Below are 23,569 nucleotides of genomic sequence, written 5' to 3'. Positions count from 1 at the left end.
GTGGTTCAGATGAACACCCAGGTACTTGTATGAGTCCACTCTCTCAATGTCCCGTCCCTGGATGTTCACTGGTGAGGGGGCAGTGGGGTGGCGTCTGCGGAAATCCACCACCATCTCCTTGGTCTTCCCCGCGTTGATGAGGAGGTGGTTCCGCTGACACCAGTCCACAAAGTCCTGCGCCAGTCCTCTGTACTCCGCGTCATCGTCGTCCGTGATGAGTCCGATGATGGCAGAGTCGTCAGAGAACTTCTGCAGGACACAGCTGTCCGTGTCGTGTCTGAAGTCTGCAGTGTAAAGGGTGAAGAGAAAGGGCGCGAGGACAGTGCCCTGGGGCGCCCCCACACTGCAGGTCCGAGTGTCAGACACACAGTTCCGGGCTCTCACAAACTGGGGTCGGTCTGTGAGGTAGTCCAGGATCCACTCTGCCAGGTCATACTCCACACCAGCCGTCTCCAGCTTGTCCCTCAGGAGCAGCGGCTGATGGTGTTGAAGGCACTGGAAAGATTGAAGAACAGAATCCTCACAGAGCTGCCAGGCTTTTCCAGGTGAGAGAGAGAGCGGTGCAGCAGGGAGATGACGGCGTCCTCCACTCCGATGCCAGACCGATATGCAAACTGCAGCGGGTCCATGGCTGAGCTCATGGTGGAGCGGAGGTGGTCCAGGACCAGCTCCAGTGTCTTCATCAGATGGGACGTGAGAGCCACTGGCCTGAAGCTGTTGAGGTCTTTGGGGCGCGGTGTCTTAGGCACAGGTACCAGACAGGAGGTCTTCCAGACCTGTGGTACCACCCTCAGCTTCAGGCTCATGTTGAAGACATGCTCCATAACTCCACACCGTTCATCTGCGCAGGACTTAAGGAGCCTGGGGCTGATGCCATCAGGTCCTGCTGCCTTCCTCACTTTAATCCTCTTCAGCTCACTCCTCACCTGTGCTGCTGATAATAATAATACTACTAATAATACTACATTTGACTACATTTGACTACAGTTGTGTTGTTACGTTTGCGTGTGGTGTGGCAGTATTTGTATTTTCACTTTTTACTGGGACCTTCAAGGATCGAGCAAAGTTCAACAGTGGAATACATGTGTAACGAGGGTCTAATGAGGGTCTAACGTCCACCCAGGGTCAGAAATCACACTGTGCTTCAAGGTTTAAAGTGATGCAATAAGTGAGTTTTACACATTCTCTGTCTCTGTCACGTTCATTTGTTTTGACTTTCTGAAAACATGCTCTGAAATACTGGATGTGCTTGTTAGTTTCAGTTCATTTGTCGATAAATAATCCTGCTGAGTCTGGGACTTTTAATTGGGACTTTTTTCATAAATTGTTCTGCCCAATTCCCAATGATTCTTTTTTACAAAAACTTACAAAAATAGTTAAATAAAGACTTAAATCTCTATTTAACGTTATCATTCTGGTGCAATGTATTCTGTCCATATAACAGCTGTAAATAAAAGTGTTATTATTGTTTTTATTAAGCATATAAGAGGTTTTTTGCAAGTGTTTTTATAGGTTATCTGCGCTTTTATTATTTACTTCTGTGTTGCAACCCTGGAATCTCCCCATTATGAGACAAATAAAGGTTCAATCGGAGGGTAAATATCAAAATCTCAGTCAACATAGGGTAGTCAACTAATTATAATAAACAAAAAGGAGAAAAAGAAGAAAGAAGAGCAAGAAAAGAAATAGAGTTGAACCAATGACTAGATGTTGGTTTGTTGGTCGGTTGCAGCTCTACCACATTATGCACAGAATAATTCAGAGATTTAGGATTGGTCGACAAGTGGATGGTTTCTTTGTCATGTTGCGTTTCAGAGAGGAACGTTTGAAAAGATGACTCACATATTGTTTGGAAAGACTATGAAATTGCTTACTTTGCGCTTGACGTCAGAGGCCACGCTGAAGAGTAACGAGCCATAAAAGCCCAGCTCGATCATGTAGTACCAGTACTGAGAGGGCAGCAGGGTCTGAGGGGGAGGCAAACAATACATAATCAAGCACAAATACAAAGAACTGTGGTTTGGATTTAATCAAATGAAGCGATCAAGCGCGTACCAAAACTGGAAAGCCCTCCCACATCTCCTTTAGGTCGTATAACCAGGGTTTCTGCGCAGAGACAAACAGGTTCAAGAAATGTGAAAAGAAACAGCAAAAATATACATGAGACAGGTTTTCTGATTCACAGAGGTAATGTGATACCCATTTTAGTTGTTTAGTCCTGATTTAGTCTTGGTTTAGACACTTGATTGTTCTGAATCTTGTCAAAATTCAGTCCTGATTTAGATCTGGTTTATAGCTTTGGTTTAGTCATGATCAAGTCCTGGTTTAGTCCTGATTTAGACCCACTGGGTGTAGTCCTTATAACCTTGATTTAGTCCTGGTCCAGCCTAGGTTTAGTCCTGGTTTAGTGACAGAGCTTGTATAGTTCTGGTTCTGGTCCTTTAACAGTCCTGATTGAGACCAAGAATGTACTGGGTGTAGTCTTTGTAGCACTGGTTTAGTATTGGTTTTGTCCTGATGGTGTTGTCCTGGTTTAGTCCTGGTTTGAACCTGGTTTAGTCTTGGTTCAGTGACAGTTAGCTCCCAGTTTTATACCATGATTTGCGCTGCTTCTGGTCCAATATCAGTCCTGATTTAGACCTGGTTTGTCTTGGTTTTAGTCCTTCCAGTTTGGTTTAGTCATGATTTATTCCTGATTTAATCCTGATTTGGGTCATGATTTACCCCAGTCTAGATCTGGTTTAGTCCTGATCTAGTCCTGACACTTAACTCTGACCTCTGAGGCTTCTCTGCTGCATAAGGCCATGTCTGACCCTCAAGATACAGTGACAGAAACACAGACGCGACATGAAATGTCTTTAAACTTACATCGATGAGGGCGGCGAGGCCAGCAATGAAAGCAAGAAGGTAAAAGGTAAATCTCCAGCTGAAAGAGAACACACACACACACACACACACACACACACGCTTTATACTTAGTCAATGAGAAATTGACAGTATATTTCAATTTGACAAATCAGTTAATCACAAAACACAGTAAATGGCTAATGTTACAGTGACAGGCTTAGAGTCAAAACCCAAACAAAATAAAACAAGGTGTCGAACTTTTAATATCCTGTGTCACGACAAGCGATGAACGGACAGATAACCGAGACACAGAGGGAGAAGAAGAACACCATCAAAGATCAACATCCAGATCACACATGCAACAGGCCGATCTCCTCTAGCACGTGCACTGAAAATACATGTTCAGAATACTGTATTACTTTTGAACACCTCCAAACTTTAGATACCTCGCTCCACACTTGATCGACCGCACGTCTCTCTAGTCATGATGTCGTGTTTACGTGCTTTAAGGGCCTTAAACATTCTGTATATCTGCACTGACTCTAATTAGAATAGAATTAGAATAAATCTGCGCATACGAATCCTTATAAACCAAATAAATCAACTAAGACACACAGTCGACTAAACGACCTGAGTGTGTGCGCAATTTTCTTCTTTTAAATAAATGTACTACAAACAATGTTTTTTTACACTATAATAAGATAAGATGAGATAAGATAAGATATTCCTTTATTGTCGACACATGGGGAAATTTAATTGTTGCAACGCAGGTGGCTACAGAGGAAAAGGACAGATAACTTAATAGAAGAAGTCTTATAAACAAAAACTCCTATAGACAGAAAACCTCTCATTTCTTAATAAGGAATGGAGGGGAAATAAATAAAATAAATAAAATAAATAAAATAAATAAAATAAATAAAATAAATAAAATAAATAAAATAAATAAAATAAATAAAATAAAATAAATAAAATAAATAAAATAAATAAAATAAATAAAATAAATAAAATAAATAAAATAAATAAAATAAATAAAAAGATGATATAAGATAACATCATACAACCCAATGTCAAATTAACCTATGTATTCTATAACTGTTAAGCATTCAGGACATGGTAGACAGAATACTCTAAACATTCTTCCTCGCACAAATTACTTTTCACTATAAATCAAAAATCCAATCGAATGGTCTCTTTTTTCATTTGAACAGTAATCTTATCTCCACAGCTCCAAATATCCTGTCTTCACTATCAAACCCGCTGGACCTGAGCTGCACAAGCCTCAACGTGTATGAAAATAAATAATAAATAGCCTAACGTAATGCATCGTTTCTCTGTTTGTTTGCTCTGTTTGTTCTGCTTTCCTATATTTAAACTGCAGACTTTTAACTACAGGTAAAGTACGCTCAGTACACAGATCTATTTCTCCCATTGTGGCCGCTGCAGCTGGCTCTTCACTGGCCTTTTATCACCGCCCGATGCTGTGTTGGTTTAACCTGCGTCTGCCGCCGACAGCGAGGCGCATGAAAGGGCGCGAGGGTGTGGCCGCGGCTTCACCACGCTGTCATTAACGCTCATAATCCACACCGCCTCGCTTCACTGACACAGCCAAAATGAATGTGTCTGTGGGTGACAATTAGAGGCTGCGCCATTAGAGAAACAAACAGATCCAATAAAAATAATAAATGCGATTAGATTTAGGATTAAAGGAGGATTCTGTTCTGAGGGGACATTTCAGACACATCCAGGAGCGCGGACTCTGAGAGGAAAACTCAACTGAATCCAGTGCGTTTTAGAACATCTTTATGGACATCGACAAACGGAATGATTTGATATATATGTTGTTGTTTACAGTGGACATTCCCTTACGTACAAATGAACGACAGTCTTTGTGATCTGATTACAATTGGAATGCGACATATTGTGCAGCCAAGATTAGAATGACTTAAATTCAGGATAAATATATGATAAAGGTGTGACTTTTCTGGAGGAGGGTTTTGCTAACTGTTTGTCTCCATGGAGATGTTTTTGCTTTGCCTAGAATGTTCCACAGTAATTTCAAGTTATTGGCCAATGGGAAAAGTAATTTGCACGTTTCCCATAAGAATAAGCATATTTTCAGACTAAATTACCGTATTTTCAGGACTATAAGTCGCACCTTTTTTCATAGTTTTGGCCGGGGTGCGACTTATACTTATATTTATACTTATATACTTAGACTCTGGAGCGACTTATATGTGATATTATTTGTTATTTTCACACTTGCAACTGCACTTCATACTCCAGTGCAACTTATATATGTTTTTTTCTTCTCTATTATGCATTTTTTGGCTGGTGCGACTTATACTCCAGTGCAACTTATAATCCGGAAAACACGGTATTTCTAAATCAGTCAAAATTTAAATTAAACAAGTTATGTCCATAATCGAGTTTCCTATAGTAAAACTTCTAAACTTGTTAAGCTACTACTCACTTCTTAAATTAATCTGATTATCTGACATAAGACAGCCTTGTTTCTGTCTTTTAGAGTATTTGCAGTTCTGGATGTTAATCTTTTCATGCTTTGTTTAAATGCTTTAAATAGAAGAATAATCGTTTACCTGGCTTCTCTAAACTTTTTCAGTAGACTGGGCCGGTCCTGGTTCCTCCGTCGCCTGAACCAGCGCTGCACCTGTCGCTCTGAATGTCCAGTTTGTTTACAGAGACTCGCTATAGAAGTCTGTGGACATGAAGACAAAAAGGTTAAGTGTGTGTTTTGTGTGCAGTTTGTACGGCTCAAAATCATAACGCTCATCATCACTTTTCTTTGGTAGAATCTGTGTATTGTTGAGGTTTACAGAGAGTTCATACGTCACTGCGCTCGGTGAAATGAGAATCTTATCGATAAAGAGAATAGTATTAATGGGAATAATAGATGACATGTCCCTGTATCCGTGGGTTTCAGGCTGATACATTTCAAAACTAAAAATGATCTCTTTTGAATGTTGAAATACTGTTGTCAAAATGTCACCTAGAAACCCATGTTTAGAGCAAAATGAAACTGAAAAGCATCGATCTTGATCAAATTAAAGGACACATATTATGTATTATTCACGTACAATTAAACATGCTCTTGAAGACCTTTACTTTGGCATCTCATGTTTTGAACTTACAGTATGTCACGGATGTACTGCAAAGTGCAAACCACACATTGGTTTAGGTGTCAGCACTCTTGCTACTGCAGTTGAGGGATATTAACATAGGGACATAAATAGAAGCTAGCGTGCCCAGACATGCTAATATAAGCATGCTTTTGAAATGATTTGATGGCAGACATGCTCAGATTGAGTCTTTCAAGGATTTATGGACTTAAAGCAGAACTAAGTAACATTTTCACCTTATTGAACATCTCTGTGGGTCCCTGTGATGGTTAAATAAGTATTTTTGGGGCGTTTGAAGTGTCCGTCGTCGCCCCCTGCTGTCTCTGGGGGGAAAAAACAGCCTTGCAACATTTGCAGACATCGAGCCGAAGACAACTCTCCTGAGAAACCCTGGCTCTTTTTTCAGTATCAGGCAAAGTTATTACGATAAAGAAAGAAAGAAAGAAAATAAGGGGGGAAATTTGCTTTTCACCTTTGCTTTTGCTGTTCTGACAATGTATTTTATAAGACAGCGTTAGTTCTAAATCTGGTAAATTTGAAATAGAATGTTTTGTGAGTCTGGAGAACTCTTGATGAGGGCGTTTGATGAGGGAACGATGACACAACATGGCTGAACTTTGTTGGCCTCAGATCCTGTTTGTCTCCACGGAAAAGTTTGTGCTTTGCCTGGAATGTCTCGCAATATGGCACGGGGCTAAAGGGGCTGGTTGCCGTGCGAGTGCGCGTACCTGCGAGGGGTTCTTGGCCACGTTACAGTAGTAGGACTCCAGTGTGGGATTGTGAGGAGCTTTGAGCCGCACGGTCTCTTTAACCCCGAGGAGCGAAGCCAGAGGCGTCGCTACGGTCCTGCAAACAGAAACGAAACTCAAGTCAGTAAAGTCAACACAACTGCTACGCGACATCAAGAAAGGTGAAGAAAAGTTTAAATGTTTATCTCGAACTAGGACGATTAACGAAGTATTACACCATTTGAACGGAGTCATCAAAATGTTGCTTATAACAGGAAGCTGAAACATATGACTATTTCAATACCATTTTCTCAGACTGTATCCTGTAAATATATTGTCAAAAACTGCCAGCCACAACTATTTTTTATGTATTGTATGTATTGTTTTTTGTGTGTGAAGACATTTCGTGCACTAGCTGATGGACGACGCGCAGGAGCGTGTAACAGTAGATTTAGCATGTTTTTTTCATTGGTAGAACTGACGCTTCTAAGTGTGCAGCCTTAGTCACGGCAAAACGCCCTGGAGATAATGTGGTAAACGGGTTTAAAAGGTGTATTTGCGATATAAATTAGTTAACACTGCGCCTAGCAGACACGGAGGCAGGGATGGAGCCGCTTCATCCCAGACTCACGCAGGATTTTGACAAAAAATTGCTTCACGCGCTCTTATCTTTTGACTTAATACCGCTTTTTATATTTCATTTAATGCTATTTTGCCTTGTCGGTGGTACTTTATAAAAAAAGATTATAATAATTTATTTTTTTATATTGTAGAAATCAATAATCTAAGTGCGGCGGACAAGTAATAAAATAACTGTGGCCTAAACTGCTCAAATCAAAACTAGTGCTCTACATTCAAGGCCTCTTTGAGCACAGTGTGGATTGGTCGATTTGATTTGCACCGTGACGTTCCACTGACCTTTCGAATATCTGCCGTATGATGAGGAAGGCCACCGCGATGGGGAAAGCCACCCACAGGTCCTGGGCCTTGGCGTAAACCCGTCCGTCTCGATCCTCCAGGTCGGCCCAGCCCAGACCTTTGGGGAACCACAGCCGCTCCTGCCAGAACCACTCGCTGAAGTCCTGCAGCATCCTGAACCAGAGAAAGGTCACACGGGCATCAAGCAGAGGCCCCAATGGCAACGTCGAGTATTTAGGTAACATAATATCTGAAGAACTGCAGCACGGCATTATTCCAGTTCAGCTCTGAATAAAACACAACAATAACAATGTCATTTCTACACGTTCTGGTATTAAAATGTGCTTGGATTAAGTAATATTTACCTGGGTTTGAGTCTATTTTGGGTTAAAATATACGATTTGCCAATAAAATAAGCTGTTTTTTTTTACATTTTTTGTTTAATTTTAAGAGCAGCAACTTTTTGTTTCTAATTTTAAGTGAGATAATGCTTCTCTTTTCTTTAGTTTTAGCAAAATAACACATTCTATGCTGGTTTCAATGGCAAATCCTATTCTAAGACAGTCAAAACAAACTCTAATCAAGATACATACTACTTAATTCAAGCACTTATTCCACTTATTATTTAGCATTGTCTCTTTTTCCAGTACTCTTTGTGAGAGGTTCATTTATATCTTTGTCTCATCAGGCCACTCAGAAACTCTTTCACATTTGAATAATATGTGTAAATGCGATGATTGTAGGTTGTTTAAAATTCCGTAATTCAAGGCCAGTCACAGTAATGTTGTTTTTCACAATATGACATGAAAATAGCCTGTTTCAAATAGAGGAACCAGTGATTTCTAATTACCCAACGACTTCACTGGAACAGTCGACATCACTTTGTTCCATCGAAGCTGCTATTAATATATTTATTTTATTTCTTCAGGAACTTAAGTTTTTGCTTGTATTATTACATGTAAAGTAAGATTAAAGTAAACTGTATTGTAAGTGTCTGAATTTGACATATTGTGCATGTTTTGGGTTTATTAATGTGTTTTTTATTTTAGATGAAAATCAAAAGGTCGAGATTGAAAGGGAAAATATTTGATTATTGCTATATTGAAATAAAGCAGGTCATCATAATATTGAAAGTACAAACTAAATTTTGACAGTAAATAAACGGCTCAAAATCAATTTTAATACCACAATTTAAGATAAAATAAAATTGCTAAGCCACAAGACTTGTGGCTTAGGGTTATTTCTAATTAGTGTTGTCACAATGTTAAAATGTCAATCTAATAATTTAATAATGCTCTTTTTTGGGTCAACGTTTTAGACATTACTGACATTTTCCACGTAAAACAAAAGTACTTTCTCTAATAAACATTGTGATCTTTTACTACGCTTGAGATCATTTTAAAACTATCAAATGTAGTCCTTTTAAAGTGATTTTATTTATTATTTTATTTTAGTATTGACGCTTATTCAAATGATCCGATACTAGTTTTAGCATCCATTAGTATCTGATTTGCGATACTTTTGACAATCAAAACCATTCAAAACTATTCAGAAAAGTTCCATCTTATACTTCCCACATATTAGCATTTAGATTTTATATTAGTTTTATTATTGATTAGTATCTGCCAGTGGTGGAGAGTAGCGACGTTCAAAAGTAAAAGTACTGTGCTAAAGTTACATTTTTACAGTTTGACTACCACTACATTTTTGAACTGGACTGAAAAGTTTGAGCTGACGTTGAGTAATTAAAAATATACACAAAAAAGGAAAAAAGGAAAAAGGAAATTGGTTCAAATTGCTTCTATCAGCACAATTCTTTCTCAAAATCACTGCATTTAATGCTTCGATTCTCAATTTTACTTTTACTTGAGTACTTCTTCACCATCCTGTATCTGTACTTTTATATGACAGATAAAACAAACAAAATATATATAACATAAATATAACAATTTAGCCCATTTGTCCTCAGTTTGACCATTTTTGTGAAGTTTATAATTGTACTTCCTGGTTGGACACGGGCTGCAAACATGACACGGGCAGAACTGTTACCTAGCAACCATACTGTAAACAAGAGCCAAAATCCATCTAAATGACACAACAGTTATGATTTGCCACACTATAATATAACATAACACTTTTACTTTGTTGTTTGTGTGTCCGTGAAGTGTAAGATGTCACTGCGTTTTCAATGGCACGTCGCACATCGATGACATCACAGAGGGATTCCATTATTCTCTTACTCTTACTTTTCAAAATGTCTTCACACACTGCAACTTAACACAAGTCAAACTATGATAAATATTTACCACAGGTTCTGTCCCACCAAACTAAGTCATAAGTAAAAAATCTGTCACATGGACTTTAAGTAACAAAGTAATTCATCGGTTCGTAAAGGCAATACATATTTCCAGCCAAAAATACATCGACCTTTAAACGTTCTTTATGTTCTTGCGTGACAGGCCTGAACATTTCTTTCCCTTCGCGCTCTGAGACAGTGGACGGCAGCTGCTCGGAGCGGGGTTTTCCTCCGAGACCTCTTGAATGTTTCTGCTCTGAGTTTAGGGCGTGGCTCTGGCGGCTGTGGCGGGGAGAGGGAGAATCCGAGGGGTGTGACTCATGTTTCGGGCCATATGTGCCTCGTGTAGCGTCTAATTCAGAGGGGGAGGGAACCACTACAGCTCATTTCAAAGGGAAAACAGATAGAGGCAGGAAACCCCCACTGGAAACACTGCAAATGACTTAAACATTGTCAGATTTAGAGCTTGTATCTTGAGTATTTGAACACAATTTGATTCAGTTGGTTTGGCGAAATTGACAAGAATGAATATCTCGATAACGTGTGATGTCTATCCAACAGAAATGTGTCTTCAAATGTATTAGTTGAGGTTTAATCATCAGACAAATGTGAAATGTCTGTGAAATTAAACAGAAATATCAAAAATATCACCTTTTACCATTTTTTGAAAGTGAACATCACTTTTTTTCATCTCTTTTTGACGCATTTTTCACTATAGAAAACATATTCAACATCAAATTTTGTATATTTTCAAAAAAACATTCATGATATTATCAACATTTCTGCCTCCAAGTGCAATCAACCTTTTTTTCAACATATTTATCTTTCTTTTTTTGAGTAAAACAACATATTGATTCTCATTTTAAATGGAGAACAACTTTTTCTATTTTAATTGACTAATTCTAGATAAATAACTACTACTTTGTGCAAGGAATTGTAATATGTTTAAGAATGTTGTTTTTAACAAAGTATAATATTGTCAGGTGGAGCATCAGTCGATAAGTCCTAAGTTTATGCACTTCTGAACTTATCCATCTCCATGGAGACGAGCAGCTCAATGTAAGAATGCACTTTGTTCAAGGTAGAATACATAAGATATATCAGTTTAATGCCATACTGGGGAACATTCCAGGCAAAACGATAACAACTCCACAGAGATAAGCATGTGACAGAAAAGTATGAGTTACAATATCATTATATTTATCCAATAATACAACACAAGCCTTAGATGTGGTGGATTATCATTAAATATGGATAATACCGTGAATGTTTTGGAAATATGCAACATTTTAACATTGAGTATACTGTTTGTAATAAATAAAATGCTCCAAACATAAAAATGGAAACCAAAGTCCAATTCAAACCTAAACTAAAGTGATATTTACAGTCTTTTCACATTTGTCTTACAGCTGAACCTGAACTATAACACGTTTAAAGTGAATAAATGGCAGATGTGCGTTTGCAAATAAGATAGTATTTTAAGCTATTTCATTGCAAACTATGAACATTAGGATTTGTTTGTTATTGTAAATCTAATAAAATAGTTGATACATTTAAAGAACGTTGAAGCACTTTTTTTTGTTAGTTTGGCATAACATTTTTACCGGTGCACTCTAAAAAATTAATCGTTGTCATCATCTCCCGCCTCTAACACTAGTCGTGGGTTTCAGCGTCTTGATTAACACCGCAATTGAGTACTTTTATTCACATTCAAAACCTGCAATATTCAGGTTTACGTTGTTAATTGCTGTGGGTAGAAATGAAGAAGGACCACGCCCTTTCCTGCGGCTGCACTGAGCATCCAGATCACATACACCTGTGTTCACGACGTCGTGCCCCTCCCTCACACCCTCTTTTTAATTCCTCTAATTCATCTCAACGTCTTTACATTTGTGTTGTTCAAGTTTCTCTCGTGCCTATAAACACTTTGCATCGGGTCATGGTCCTTGCTAGTGAAAGTTATGATGTCATCTGTTCCTCTGCAGCTGTAAAAACCTCCTCCAGCTCACCCCAGCTCACCCCAGCTCGCCCCGGCTCCGCCCTAACGCACCCTCCGGCTCCGTCCTAACGCTTGCCCCGGCCCTGCCCTAACGCTCCCTCCGGCTCGGCCTGAACGCACCCCCCCGGCTCCGCCCGAACGCTCGCACGTGCCAGAAAACTAAACACAAGGATTCCCCTTTTTGGCCCACAGAGACAGAGTGGTGTGTAAAGCTCGACTCTCCCGTTTGGAAAAGGAAAAATGTGCGGCAGAGGAGAAAAAGTCCAAGCTCTTTCTGTGTAACTTTTGAACCATCAATTATTTAGGATATACTTTGCCGCGATGGAAAGTCAGAATTATAGAATAGAAATGAAATACACTGAAAGCAGAAATATATGAAAATAAGAAAGTCTAAAGCACCAATACAGTAAATCTAAACTGGAAACAAGTTTAATACTCAAAAGTCAACACATTTATGTCGTTTATGACGTACTCAGAGTAAATTACGTACTCAGAGTAAATGACATGCTCAGAGTAAATGACATACTCAGAGTAAATGCTCAGAGTAAATGACATACTCAGAGTAAATGACATACTCAGAGTAAATGCTCAGAGTAAATGGTGTACTCAGAGTAAATGACATACTCAGAGTAAATGCTCAGAGTAAATGACATACTCAGAGTAAATGCTCAGAGTAAATGGTGTACTCAGAGTAAATGACATACTCAGAGTAAATGCTCAGAGTACATGCTCAGAGTAAATGATAGTAGACTGTCACATGTGTTCCGTGGTCGAGTGAGCAGGTTTGTCCTTTTCCACATCAGGTCAGTCGTGGCTCCTCTTTTCTGTCACTGCAGCACGACACACTGAGCTTTGGACTCCACGCGCTCAGACCCCGGCTTTATCTGGCTTTGGAGGTTTTTTTAACCAGTAACCAAACGTTTCCACCTCATTAGACTAGTCCTGTTGACTTCTTACATTTATTTAGTCTGGGTTTTTTGACCGGTCTGAAAGGGTGCGACTAGAAATACATTGAAAGAAGAAATCATTTAAAACAAAGAAGCAACAAACTAAAGTCAGAGCGACTCAAAACAAGTTTAATTCAACACATTTATCATATCAAAATGTAACGAACATCCTACTGAATTCCAGTGGTGGAATGTAACTATCTAAAGTAAAAGTACTGCACTTAAGTATCATTTTTAGTATCTGTACTTTCCTTCAGTATGTTTTACCTCACTACATTTGAGAGCTAGTATTTCTTAACTGGACTGAACGGAAAAAAAATGTAATATCACTATTACTACCATACTACTACTATAACTACTACTACTACTACTACTACTACTACTACTACTACTACTATAACTACTACTACTACTACTACTACTACTACTACTATAACTACTACTACTATTACTACCATACTACTACTATAACTACTACTACTACTACTACTACTACTACTACTACTACTCCTATAACTACTACTACTACTACTACTACTACTACTACTACTACTATAACTACTACTACTATTACTACTACTACTACTACTATAACTACTACTACTACTACTACTACAACTACTACTACTACTACTACTACTACTACTACTACTACTACTACTACTACTACTACTACTACTATAACTACTACTACTACTACTACTACTACTACTACTACTACTACTACTACTATAACTACTACTACTACTACTACTACTACTACTACTACTACTACTACTATAACTACTATAACTACTACTACTACTACTACTACTACTACTACTACTACTACTACTACTACTACGACTATAACTACTACTACTACTACTACTATAACTACTACTACTACTACTACTACTACTACTACTACTACTACTACTACTACTATAACTACTATAACTACTATAACTACTACTACTACTACTACTACTACTACTGCTATAACTACTACTACTACTACTACTACTACTACTACTACTACTACTACTACTACTACTATAACTACTATAACTACTACTACTACTACTACTACTACTACTACTATAACTACTACTACTACTACTACTACTACTACTACTACTACTACTATAACTACTACTACTACTACTACTACTACTACTACTACTACTACTACTATAACTACTACTACTACTACTACTACTACTACTACTACTACTACTACTACTACTACTATAACTACTACTACTACTACTACTACTACTACTACTACTATAACTACTATAACTACTACTACTACTACTACTACTACTACTGCTATAACTACTACTACTACTACTACTACTACTACTACTACTACTATAACTACTACTACTACTACTACTACTACTACTACTACTATAACTACTATAACTACTACTACTACTACTACTACTACTACTACTACTGCTATAACTACTACTACTACTACTACTACTACTACTACTACTACTACTACTACGACTATAACTACTACTACTACTACTACTATAACTACTACTACTACTACTACTACTACTACTACTACTACTACTATAACTACTACTACTACTACTACTACTACTACTACTACTACTACTATAACTACTACTACTACTACTACTACTACTACTACTACTACTACTACTATAACTACTATAACTACTATAACTACTACTACTACTACTACTACTACTACTGCTATAACTACTACTACTACTACTACTACTACTACTACTACTACTACTACTACTACTATAACTACTACTACTACTACTACTATAACTACTACTACTACTACTACTACTACTACTACTACTACTACTATAACTACTACTACTACTACTACTACTACTACTACTACTACTACTATAACTACTACTACTACTACTACTACTACTACTACTACTACTACTACTATAACTACTATAACTACTATAACTACTACTACTACTACTACTACTACTACTGCTATAACTACTACTACTACTACTACTACTACTACTACTACTACTACTACTACTACTACTACTACTATAACTACTATAACTACTACTACTACTACTACTACTACTACTACTATAACTACTACTACTACTACTACTACTACTACTACTACTACTACTATAACTACTACTACTACTACTACTACTACTACTACTACTACTACTATAACTACTACTACTACTACTACTACTACTACTACTACTACTACTACTATAACTACTACTACTACTACTACTACTACTACTACTACTACTACTACTATAACTACTACTACTACTACTACTACTACTACTACTACTATAACTACTATAACTACTACTACTACTACTACTACTACTACTGCTATAACTACTACTACTACTACTACTACTACTACTACTACTACTACTACTACTACTACTACTACTATAACTACTACTACTACTACTACTACTACTACTACTACTACTACTACTATAACTACTATAACTACTACTACTACTACTACTACTACTACTACTACTACTACTACTACTACTATAACTACTACTACTACTACTACTACTACTACTATAACTACTACTACTACTACTACTACTACTACTACTACTACTACTATAACTACTACTACTACTACTACTACTACTACTACTACTACTATAACTACTACTACTACTACTACTACTACTACTACTATAACTACTACTACTACTACTACTACTACTACTACTATAACTACTATAACTACTACTACTACTACTACTACTACTACTACTACTACTACTACTACTACTGCTACTATAACTAAGTAAGTAAGTAAGTAAGTAAGTAAATTTTATTCATATAGCACCTTTCACAGACAGAGGTCACAAAGTGCTTCACAAAACACAGAATAAAACAATAAAAACACAAAAAACTTACAGTGAGCAATACATATACAACAATATACAGTAAAATCAGTCTGTAAAACAAGTGCATTTAAAAGGCTTGACTAAATAAAAAGGTTTTAAGCTGAGCCTTAAAAGCAGTAACTGAGTCCAGTGACCGTAGGGAGAATGGAAGATCGTTCCAGAGTCTGGGGGCAACAGCCTGGAAGGATCTGTCTCCTCTGGTCCGAAAACGGGTGCGAAGCACAAGCAACAGTTTCTGATCCAAGGACCTTAAAACTACTACTACTACTACTACTACTACTACTACTACTACTACTACTACTACTACTACTACTACTACTACTACTACTACTATAACTACTACTACTACTACTACTACTACTACTACTACTACTACTACTACTACTACTACTACTACTACTACTACTACTATAACTACTACTACTACTACTACTACTACTACTACTATAACTACTACTACTACTACTACTACTACTACTACTACTACTATAACTACTACTACTACTACTACTACTACTACTACTACTACTATAACTACTACTACTACTACTACTACTACTACTACTACTACTACTACTACTATAACTACTACTACTACTACTACTACTACTACTACTACTATAACTACTATAACTACTACTACTACTACTACTACTGCTATAACTACTACTACTACTACTACTACTACTACTACTACTACTATAACTACTACTACTACTACTACTACTACTACTACTACTATAACTACTACTACTACTACTACTACTACTACTACTACTACTACTACTATAACTACTACTACTACTACTACTACTACTACTACTACTACTACTACTATAACTACTACTACTACTACTACTACTACTACTACTACTACTACTACTATAACTACTATAACTACTACTACTACTACTACTACTACTACTGCTATAACTACTACTACTACTACTACTACTACTACTACTACTACTACTACTACTACTACTACTACTATAACTACTATAACTACTACTACTACTACTACTACTACTACTACTACTACTACTGCTACTATAACTAAGTAAGTAAGTAAGTAAGTAAGTAAATTTTATTTATATAGCACCTTTCACAGACAGAGGTCACAAAGTGCTTCACAAAACACAGAATAAAACAATAAAAACACAAAAAACTTACAGTGAGCAATACATATACAACAATATACAGTAAAATCAGTCTGTAAAACAAGTGCATTTAAAAGGCTTGACTAAATAAAAAGGTTTTAAGCTGAGCCTTAAAAGCAGTAACTGAGTCCAGTGACCGTAGGGAGAATGGAAGATCGTTCCAGAGTCTGGGGGCAACAGCCTGGAAGGATCTGTCTCCTCTGGTCCGAAAACGGGTGCGAAGCACAAGCAACAGTTTCTGATCCAAGGACCTTAAAACTACTACTACTACTACTACTACTACTACTACTACTACTACTACTACTACTACTACTACTACTACTACTATAACTACTACTACTACTACTACTACTACTACTACTACTACTACTACTACTACTACTACTACTATAACTACTACTACTACTACTACTACTACTACTACTACTACTACTACTACTACTACTACTATAACTACTACTACTACTACTACTACTACTACTACTACTACTATAACTACTACTACTACTACTACTACTACTACTACTATAACTACTACTACTACTACTACTACTACTACTACTACTACTATAACTACTATAACTACTACTACTACTACTACTACTACTACTACTACTACTACTACTACTACTGCTACTATAACTAAGTAAGTAAGTAAGTAAGTAAATTTTATTCATATAGCACCTTTCACAGACAGAGGTCACAAAGTGCTTCACAAAACACAGAATAAAACAATAAAAACACAAAAAACTTACAGTGAGCAATACATATACAACAATATACAGTAAAATCAGTCTGTAAAACAAGTGCATTTAAAAGGCTTGACTAAATAAAAAGGTTTTAAGCTGAGCCTTAAAAGCAGTAACTGAGTCCAGTGACCGTAGGGAGAATGGAAGATCGTTCCAGAGTCTGGGGGCAACAGCCTGGAAGGATCTGTCTCCTCTGGTCCGAAAACGGGTGCGAAGCACAAGCAACAGTTTCTGATCCAAGGACCTTAAAACTACTACTACTACTACTACTACTACTACTACTACTACTACTACTACTACTACTACTACTACTACTACTACTACTACTATAACTACTACTACTACTACTACTACTACTACTACTACTACTACTACTATAACTACTACTACTACTACTACTACTACTACTACTATAACTACTACTACTACTACTACTACTACTACTACTACTACTATAACTACTACTACTACTACTACTACTACTACTACTACTATAACTACTACTACTACTACTACTACTACTATTACTACTACTACTACTATAACTACTACTACTACTACTACTACTACTACTACTACTATAACTACTATAACTACTACTACTACTACTACTACTACTACTGCTATAACTACTACTACTACTACTACTACTACTACTACTACTACTATAACTACTACTACTACTACTACTACTACTACTACTACTATAACTACTACTACTACTACTACTACTACTACTACTACTACTACTACTATAACTACTACTACTACTACTACTACTACTACTACTACTACTACTACTATAACTACTACTACTACTACTACTACTACTACTACTACTACTACTACTATAACTACTATAACTACTATAACTACTACTACTACTACTACTACTACTACTGCTATAACTACTACTACTACTACTACTACTACTACTACTACTACTACTACTACTACTACTACTATAACTACTATAACTACTACTACTACTACTACTACTACTACTACTACTACTACTGCTACTATAACTAAGTAAGTAAGTAAGTAAGTAAGTAAATTTTATTTATATAGCACCTTTCACAGACAGAGGTCACAAAGTGCTTCACAAAACACAGAATAAAACAATAAAAACACAAAAAACTTACAGTGAGCAATACATATACAACAATATACAGTAAAATCAGTCTGTAAAACAAGTGCATTTAAAAGGCTTGACTAAATAAAAAGGTTTTAAGCTGAGCCTTAAAAGCAGTAACTGAGTCCAGTGACCGTAGGGAGAATGGAAGATCGTTCCAGAGTCTGGGGGCAACAGCCTGGAAGGATCTGTCTCCTCTGGTCCGAAAACGGGTGCGAAGCACAAGCAACAGTTTCTGATCCAAGGACCTTAAAACTACTACTACTACTACTACTACTACTACTACTACTACTACTACTACTACTACTACTACTACTACTACTATAACTACTACTACTACTACTACTACTACTACTACTACTACTACTACTACTACTACTACTACTATAACTACTACTACTACTACTACTACTACTACTACTACTATTGCTTCTGCTGACCCAAAATCAACACAATTCTTTATTAATATCTTTACATTTTACTCTTCCAAATCTATATGAAATACATGTTTATGTTCATTACTTTTATTAAAGGTGGAATGGACGATTTTTTCAGCATTTTTTTTTATCATATTTCCTCGTGGCGTGGATAAATCATTTGTCCTGCCACGTATCAATCATAAAACGCACCTACCGCTCACCTGCAGCCGCGTCAGGCTCGTCCCCACGTTTCCGCGTGCCTAAGCGCATGGATCTATCATAATATAGTTCCCTCAGTGTACGGGGCAAAATGAAGACGGAGAAAGACAGTTCGAGCTGACGCACAAGTGGACAGAAATCTACGGGAGACGAGAGATGCGATGCGCTCCGTCGCGCTAATAAACAAACGCACATGTGTGTTGTATCAGTCCACACGGGAGAGTGGCATGAGCACTTCCGCCTGAGTTCTCAAATCGCCGAAAAATCGTCCATTGCGCCTTTAAGTGGATGTTTTCAATGTGATACTTTTACTTGAGTAACACAAAATAAATCACCATCTGATAAAAATGTTTGTGTCGGCCAAAGTTCACTGGGAAACAGCCCATTTTAAACATCCAAAGTCACAATAAACGCACTAAATCATAACTTCGGAGCAAACTATGAGATCATGGGACAAAAACAGCATTTTTAAGCACTTTTTCCCCCGACTGGCCTTTCCATTGGCTGGTGGGATCACATGACCAGACTCTGACCATTTCAGAGGTCCAATAAACATAACGGACGGCTCTGTGGCGGGGGAGGGAGGGCGGGGGAGGAAGTTCATGGTGTCTCTCTCTCTCTCTCCCTCGCCGTGGGTCGTGATTGTACACAGAGTTGAGTCTTGCTCCAGCTGCTTTTCATTTCCACCAAACACCAGGACGAAGCCTCCGGAGCAGAGAGCGTCCTGGTACGGGGCCCGGGAACGTCCAGGGAATGTAAACACGCACCACCAATGGCGCTCGCTATTTCAGATCCACGCCACCGACTGCGTTTAGGGCCGCAGTGCATCGACAAATGGTCAAAGTCGTGCACGTTGTCTGGACGATATGAGACTGTGCATGTCGTTTATAGTAAAAATATATATATATGAAGTGATATTTCATTTTACACGTCATGTTCACATGTGTCGGGAGAAATAAACCTCGACGAACACATTTAAAGTCACGTTTTAACACATTTCTGTTGAACTGACAAGCAAGACTGAAACAGGACTAAACAAGGGACAAAACCAGGACAAAATCAGGGCTAAAGCAAGACTAAAATAAGACTAAACAAGGGACAAAACCAGGACTAAAGCAAGAGTAAATCAGGACAAAACCAGGGCTAAAGCAAGACTAAAACTGGACTAAAGCAAGACTAAAACAGGACTAAACAAGGGACAAAACCAGGACTAAAACTGGACTCAACCAGGTCTTCAACAAGGACTAAAACAGGACTAAAGCAAGTCTAAAACAACACTTAACCAGGGACTAAAGGAAGACTAAAACAGGACTAAACCAAGGATTAACTTATACCACGTAATATCATCTCAATATTATCAGAATATTCAAAATTCATAATGACAAGTTATATGAGTTATTTAATTACTGAACCCAAACAATTTGGCCTGTTTTACAGTTGCACCTGCCACCTGCTTGTTTCCATGGAGATACTTTAACGGCTTTGCCTGAAATGTCCCATAGTATGGCATTTATGAATTCTTTCTGCAATCTGACCTGTTGCTTGGCATCTCGGTGCTGCCTACCTGTCTCCATGGAGATATAGGCTTAATACCACACTGCAAAATATTCCAGGCAAATAAATACCTATACCGTCGTCATGGAGACAAGCAGGAACTGGACACACCAAAAAAGGTGAACATAGGATTGTGACAAAAATATATTTGTCATTATATATATGTTTCTGGGATTATCTCGATGACGATGTTATTGCTTTAAACCATAAATGTGCTCAAATGTTTAATTGATGCATAAAACATGATGGAACCGTCAAATTAACCAAAAAAGTTCAGAAATATCACATCAATATCTTTATTTTTAAGATTGCACTGCAAGTTTGTTGTATTTTTATTCTTAAACTGCTTATTTTGCAGCCTTATTAATTATAAATGGCACACTTAAATCTCCCAAATGTTATTGTTATTATTATGTTTTTATTACCGTATTTTACGAGTATAAGTCGCACCAGCCAAAAAATGCATAATATACCATTCACACTGGAGTATGAAATGCGGTTGCAAGTGTGAAAATAATATAATATCCTCCTATAACATCACATATAAGTCGCTCCGGAGTATAGGTATAAGTATAAGTATAAGTCGCACCCCGGCCAAAACTATGAAAAAAGGTGCGACTTATAGTCCGGAAAATACGGTATATATTTCACGCGTCGCTTTGGTTTGAGAGCTGATTCTGTGCATTGTTTGTCCACTCAGCTTCACTTCCCCATCTGAAAAAAACTCTTCTGAATGTTTGCACGGGCCCAAAAATGTTGAAATATCTACTTCATCTTTTCACAGCTTGAAAATCAGCTCAAATAAATCAAATTAACCTTAACTTAACCCCATAATTTAGAGGAACGAGGAATAAATAAACTGGAAAACGATGTCAAAACTTCTCCAAACCATTGTATTCAACCCAATGTAGTATAATTAATCGTCAGCGGTGCAGTAGTGGATAATGTATTTATGGCGATGTTCTTAATGACAAATGTGTGTGCTGTTCAAATCACACTAAATCACATTGTGTATTTAGCGTCACTGACAGACAAATTAATCCGGTTTATAGAACTCACACAAGGCCGTATTTATGACACTTGTGAAACGGGCTAATTACGCCACTGACCCTGGTGATTATCCACAAACTAATCGCTTTTGTTTGCTGCTAACGCAACATGATAAAAAGTGAGGCCTCTACCAATATCTTATCAGAGACTTTGTCACTTTTGAGAATATGTGTTAATTTTATAAGTTAGTTTGCTGTGTTATTAAAAGATGAAGTAGTTATTTAGCTTTTCTGAAATGACATGATATTAATTACTGCAGAGGGAATATATGTTTTAAGGTGTTTTAGAGCAATAAAAACATTTGAACGAACGCGAGACGGATGCCACACTGCGGAACATTCGAGGCCAATTAATATCTCCATGGCGACAAAGCAGGTGGGAGATGGTCCACCTGATTTAAAAGGAATGGATCCAGGAGAGACTGAAATGCAGTTTCAATGTTGGAATATTGTTTAATCAAAAGTAACAGTTTATTTTGTGTGTATTTTGTGTTTATGGAATAATTTGTTCCTCTTGACACCAGAGTTAAGTCTCAAGAGGCTAAACTGTACAAATAAAGGATAATAATGACAATAGAAAAAAATAATCATAAGCATCAGCATAATAATAATAGTCATAATAATAATCCAAAGAGTCATTATAAAAATAGTCATAATAATAATAATAATCACCATAAGCATCATAACCCTAATCCTAATAATCCTAATAATAATCCTCAAAATAATCCTTATAATCATCACCATCATAGTAATCATAAACATCATACTCATATACTCAATAATAATAATAATCACCATCATAATAATCATAATCTTAATCATAATAATCATCATAATCATCACCATCACAGTAATCATAATCATACTCTAATACTCAATAAAAAATCATAATATCATAAGAATCATAGTCATAATAATACTAATAATATTACTCATCACATCATAATAATAATCATAAGCATCATAATCTTAATCATAATAATCATCATAATAATCATAAACATCCTCATATCCTCAATAATAATAATCTTGATAATCAGAATCATACATTGGAAAACCTTGATCATTAAATCTAAAATGGATCAAAACGAAGGGGAAAATGTGATTACATTTTTGCCCTGAACTCACTTTCACTGGTCTGAGCTTTAACTGCACATCCAACCAGAGAAGTACTTCATTTTATCAGTATTTGTACTTCTCAGGCGTGAAACAGCCTTCAGCCTGACACACATTCTGCAGGGGCCTCGTGCAGCAGGGGCCTCGTGCAGCAGTGGCGCGCGCTCTACACTTAACGCGGGTCACGCCGTGGACGTTTAGAGCATCGTCCTGGTGCCGGGTGACTCACTCAAATCCCGCACATTTCAGGCATTCCTGCGCCTCGTGCTCCGGCAGCTCCGGGCTATCTTTACCCATCAAATACGCTCACACAGCTCACCGACCACCAGAGGGTCCAAAGAGTCCAAAGACCAAGGAGTCCAAAGGGTCCAAAGAGTCCAAAGG

The 23,569-nt window shown here is 37.3% G+C and overlaps 1 protein-coding gene across 1 annotated transcript in view; it reads right to left on the bottom strand.

Annotated features, from left to right (window-relative positions):
• Positions 1-23,569, bottom strand: part of cers2b (ceramide synthase 2b) — a 28,919-nt gene that overhangs the window by 5,112 nt on the left and 238 nt on the right. Inside the window, exons 2-7 of the mRNA XM_072460301.1 lie at positions 7,631-7,804; positions 6,713-6,830; positions 5,445-5,563; positions 2,869-2,926; positions 2,056-2,106; positions 1,875-1,967 (exon numbers count right to left, since the gene is read on the bottom strand). Of these exons, the coding sequence (XP_072316402.1) occupies positions 1,875-1,967; positions 2,056-2,106; positions 2,869-2,926; positions 5,445-5,563; positions 6,713-6,830; positions 7,631-7,803 (612 nt within the window). The 5' untranslated portion in view covers position 7,804. The remainder of the gene's footprint in view (positions 1-1,874; positions 1,968-2,055; positions 2,107-2,868; positions 2,927-5,444; positions 5,564-6,712; positions 6,831-7,630; positions 7,805-23,569) is intronic.

This window comes from Eucyclogobius newberryi, unplaced genomic scaffold (assembly GCF_026437365.1).
Source record: "Eucyclogobius newberryi isolate DKJ021-1_F unplaced genomic scaffold, fEucNew1.0.hap1 SCAF_3, whole genome shotgun sequence".
NCBI classification, from domain to species: domain Eukaryota; kingdom Metazoa; phylum Chordata; class Actinopteri; order Gobiiformes; family Gobiidae; genus Eucyclogobius; species Eucyclogobius newberryi.
This window is presented reverse-complemented; position numbering and strand designations above follow the sequence as displayed.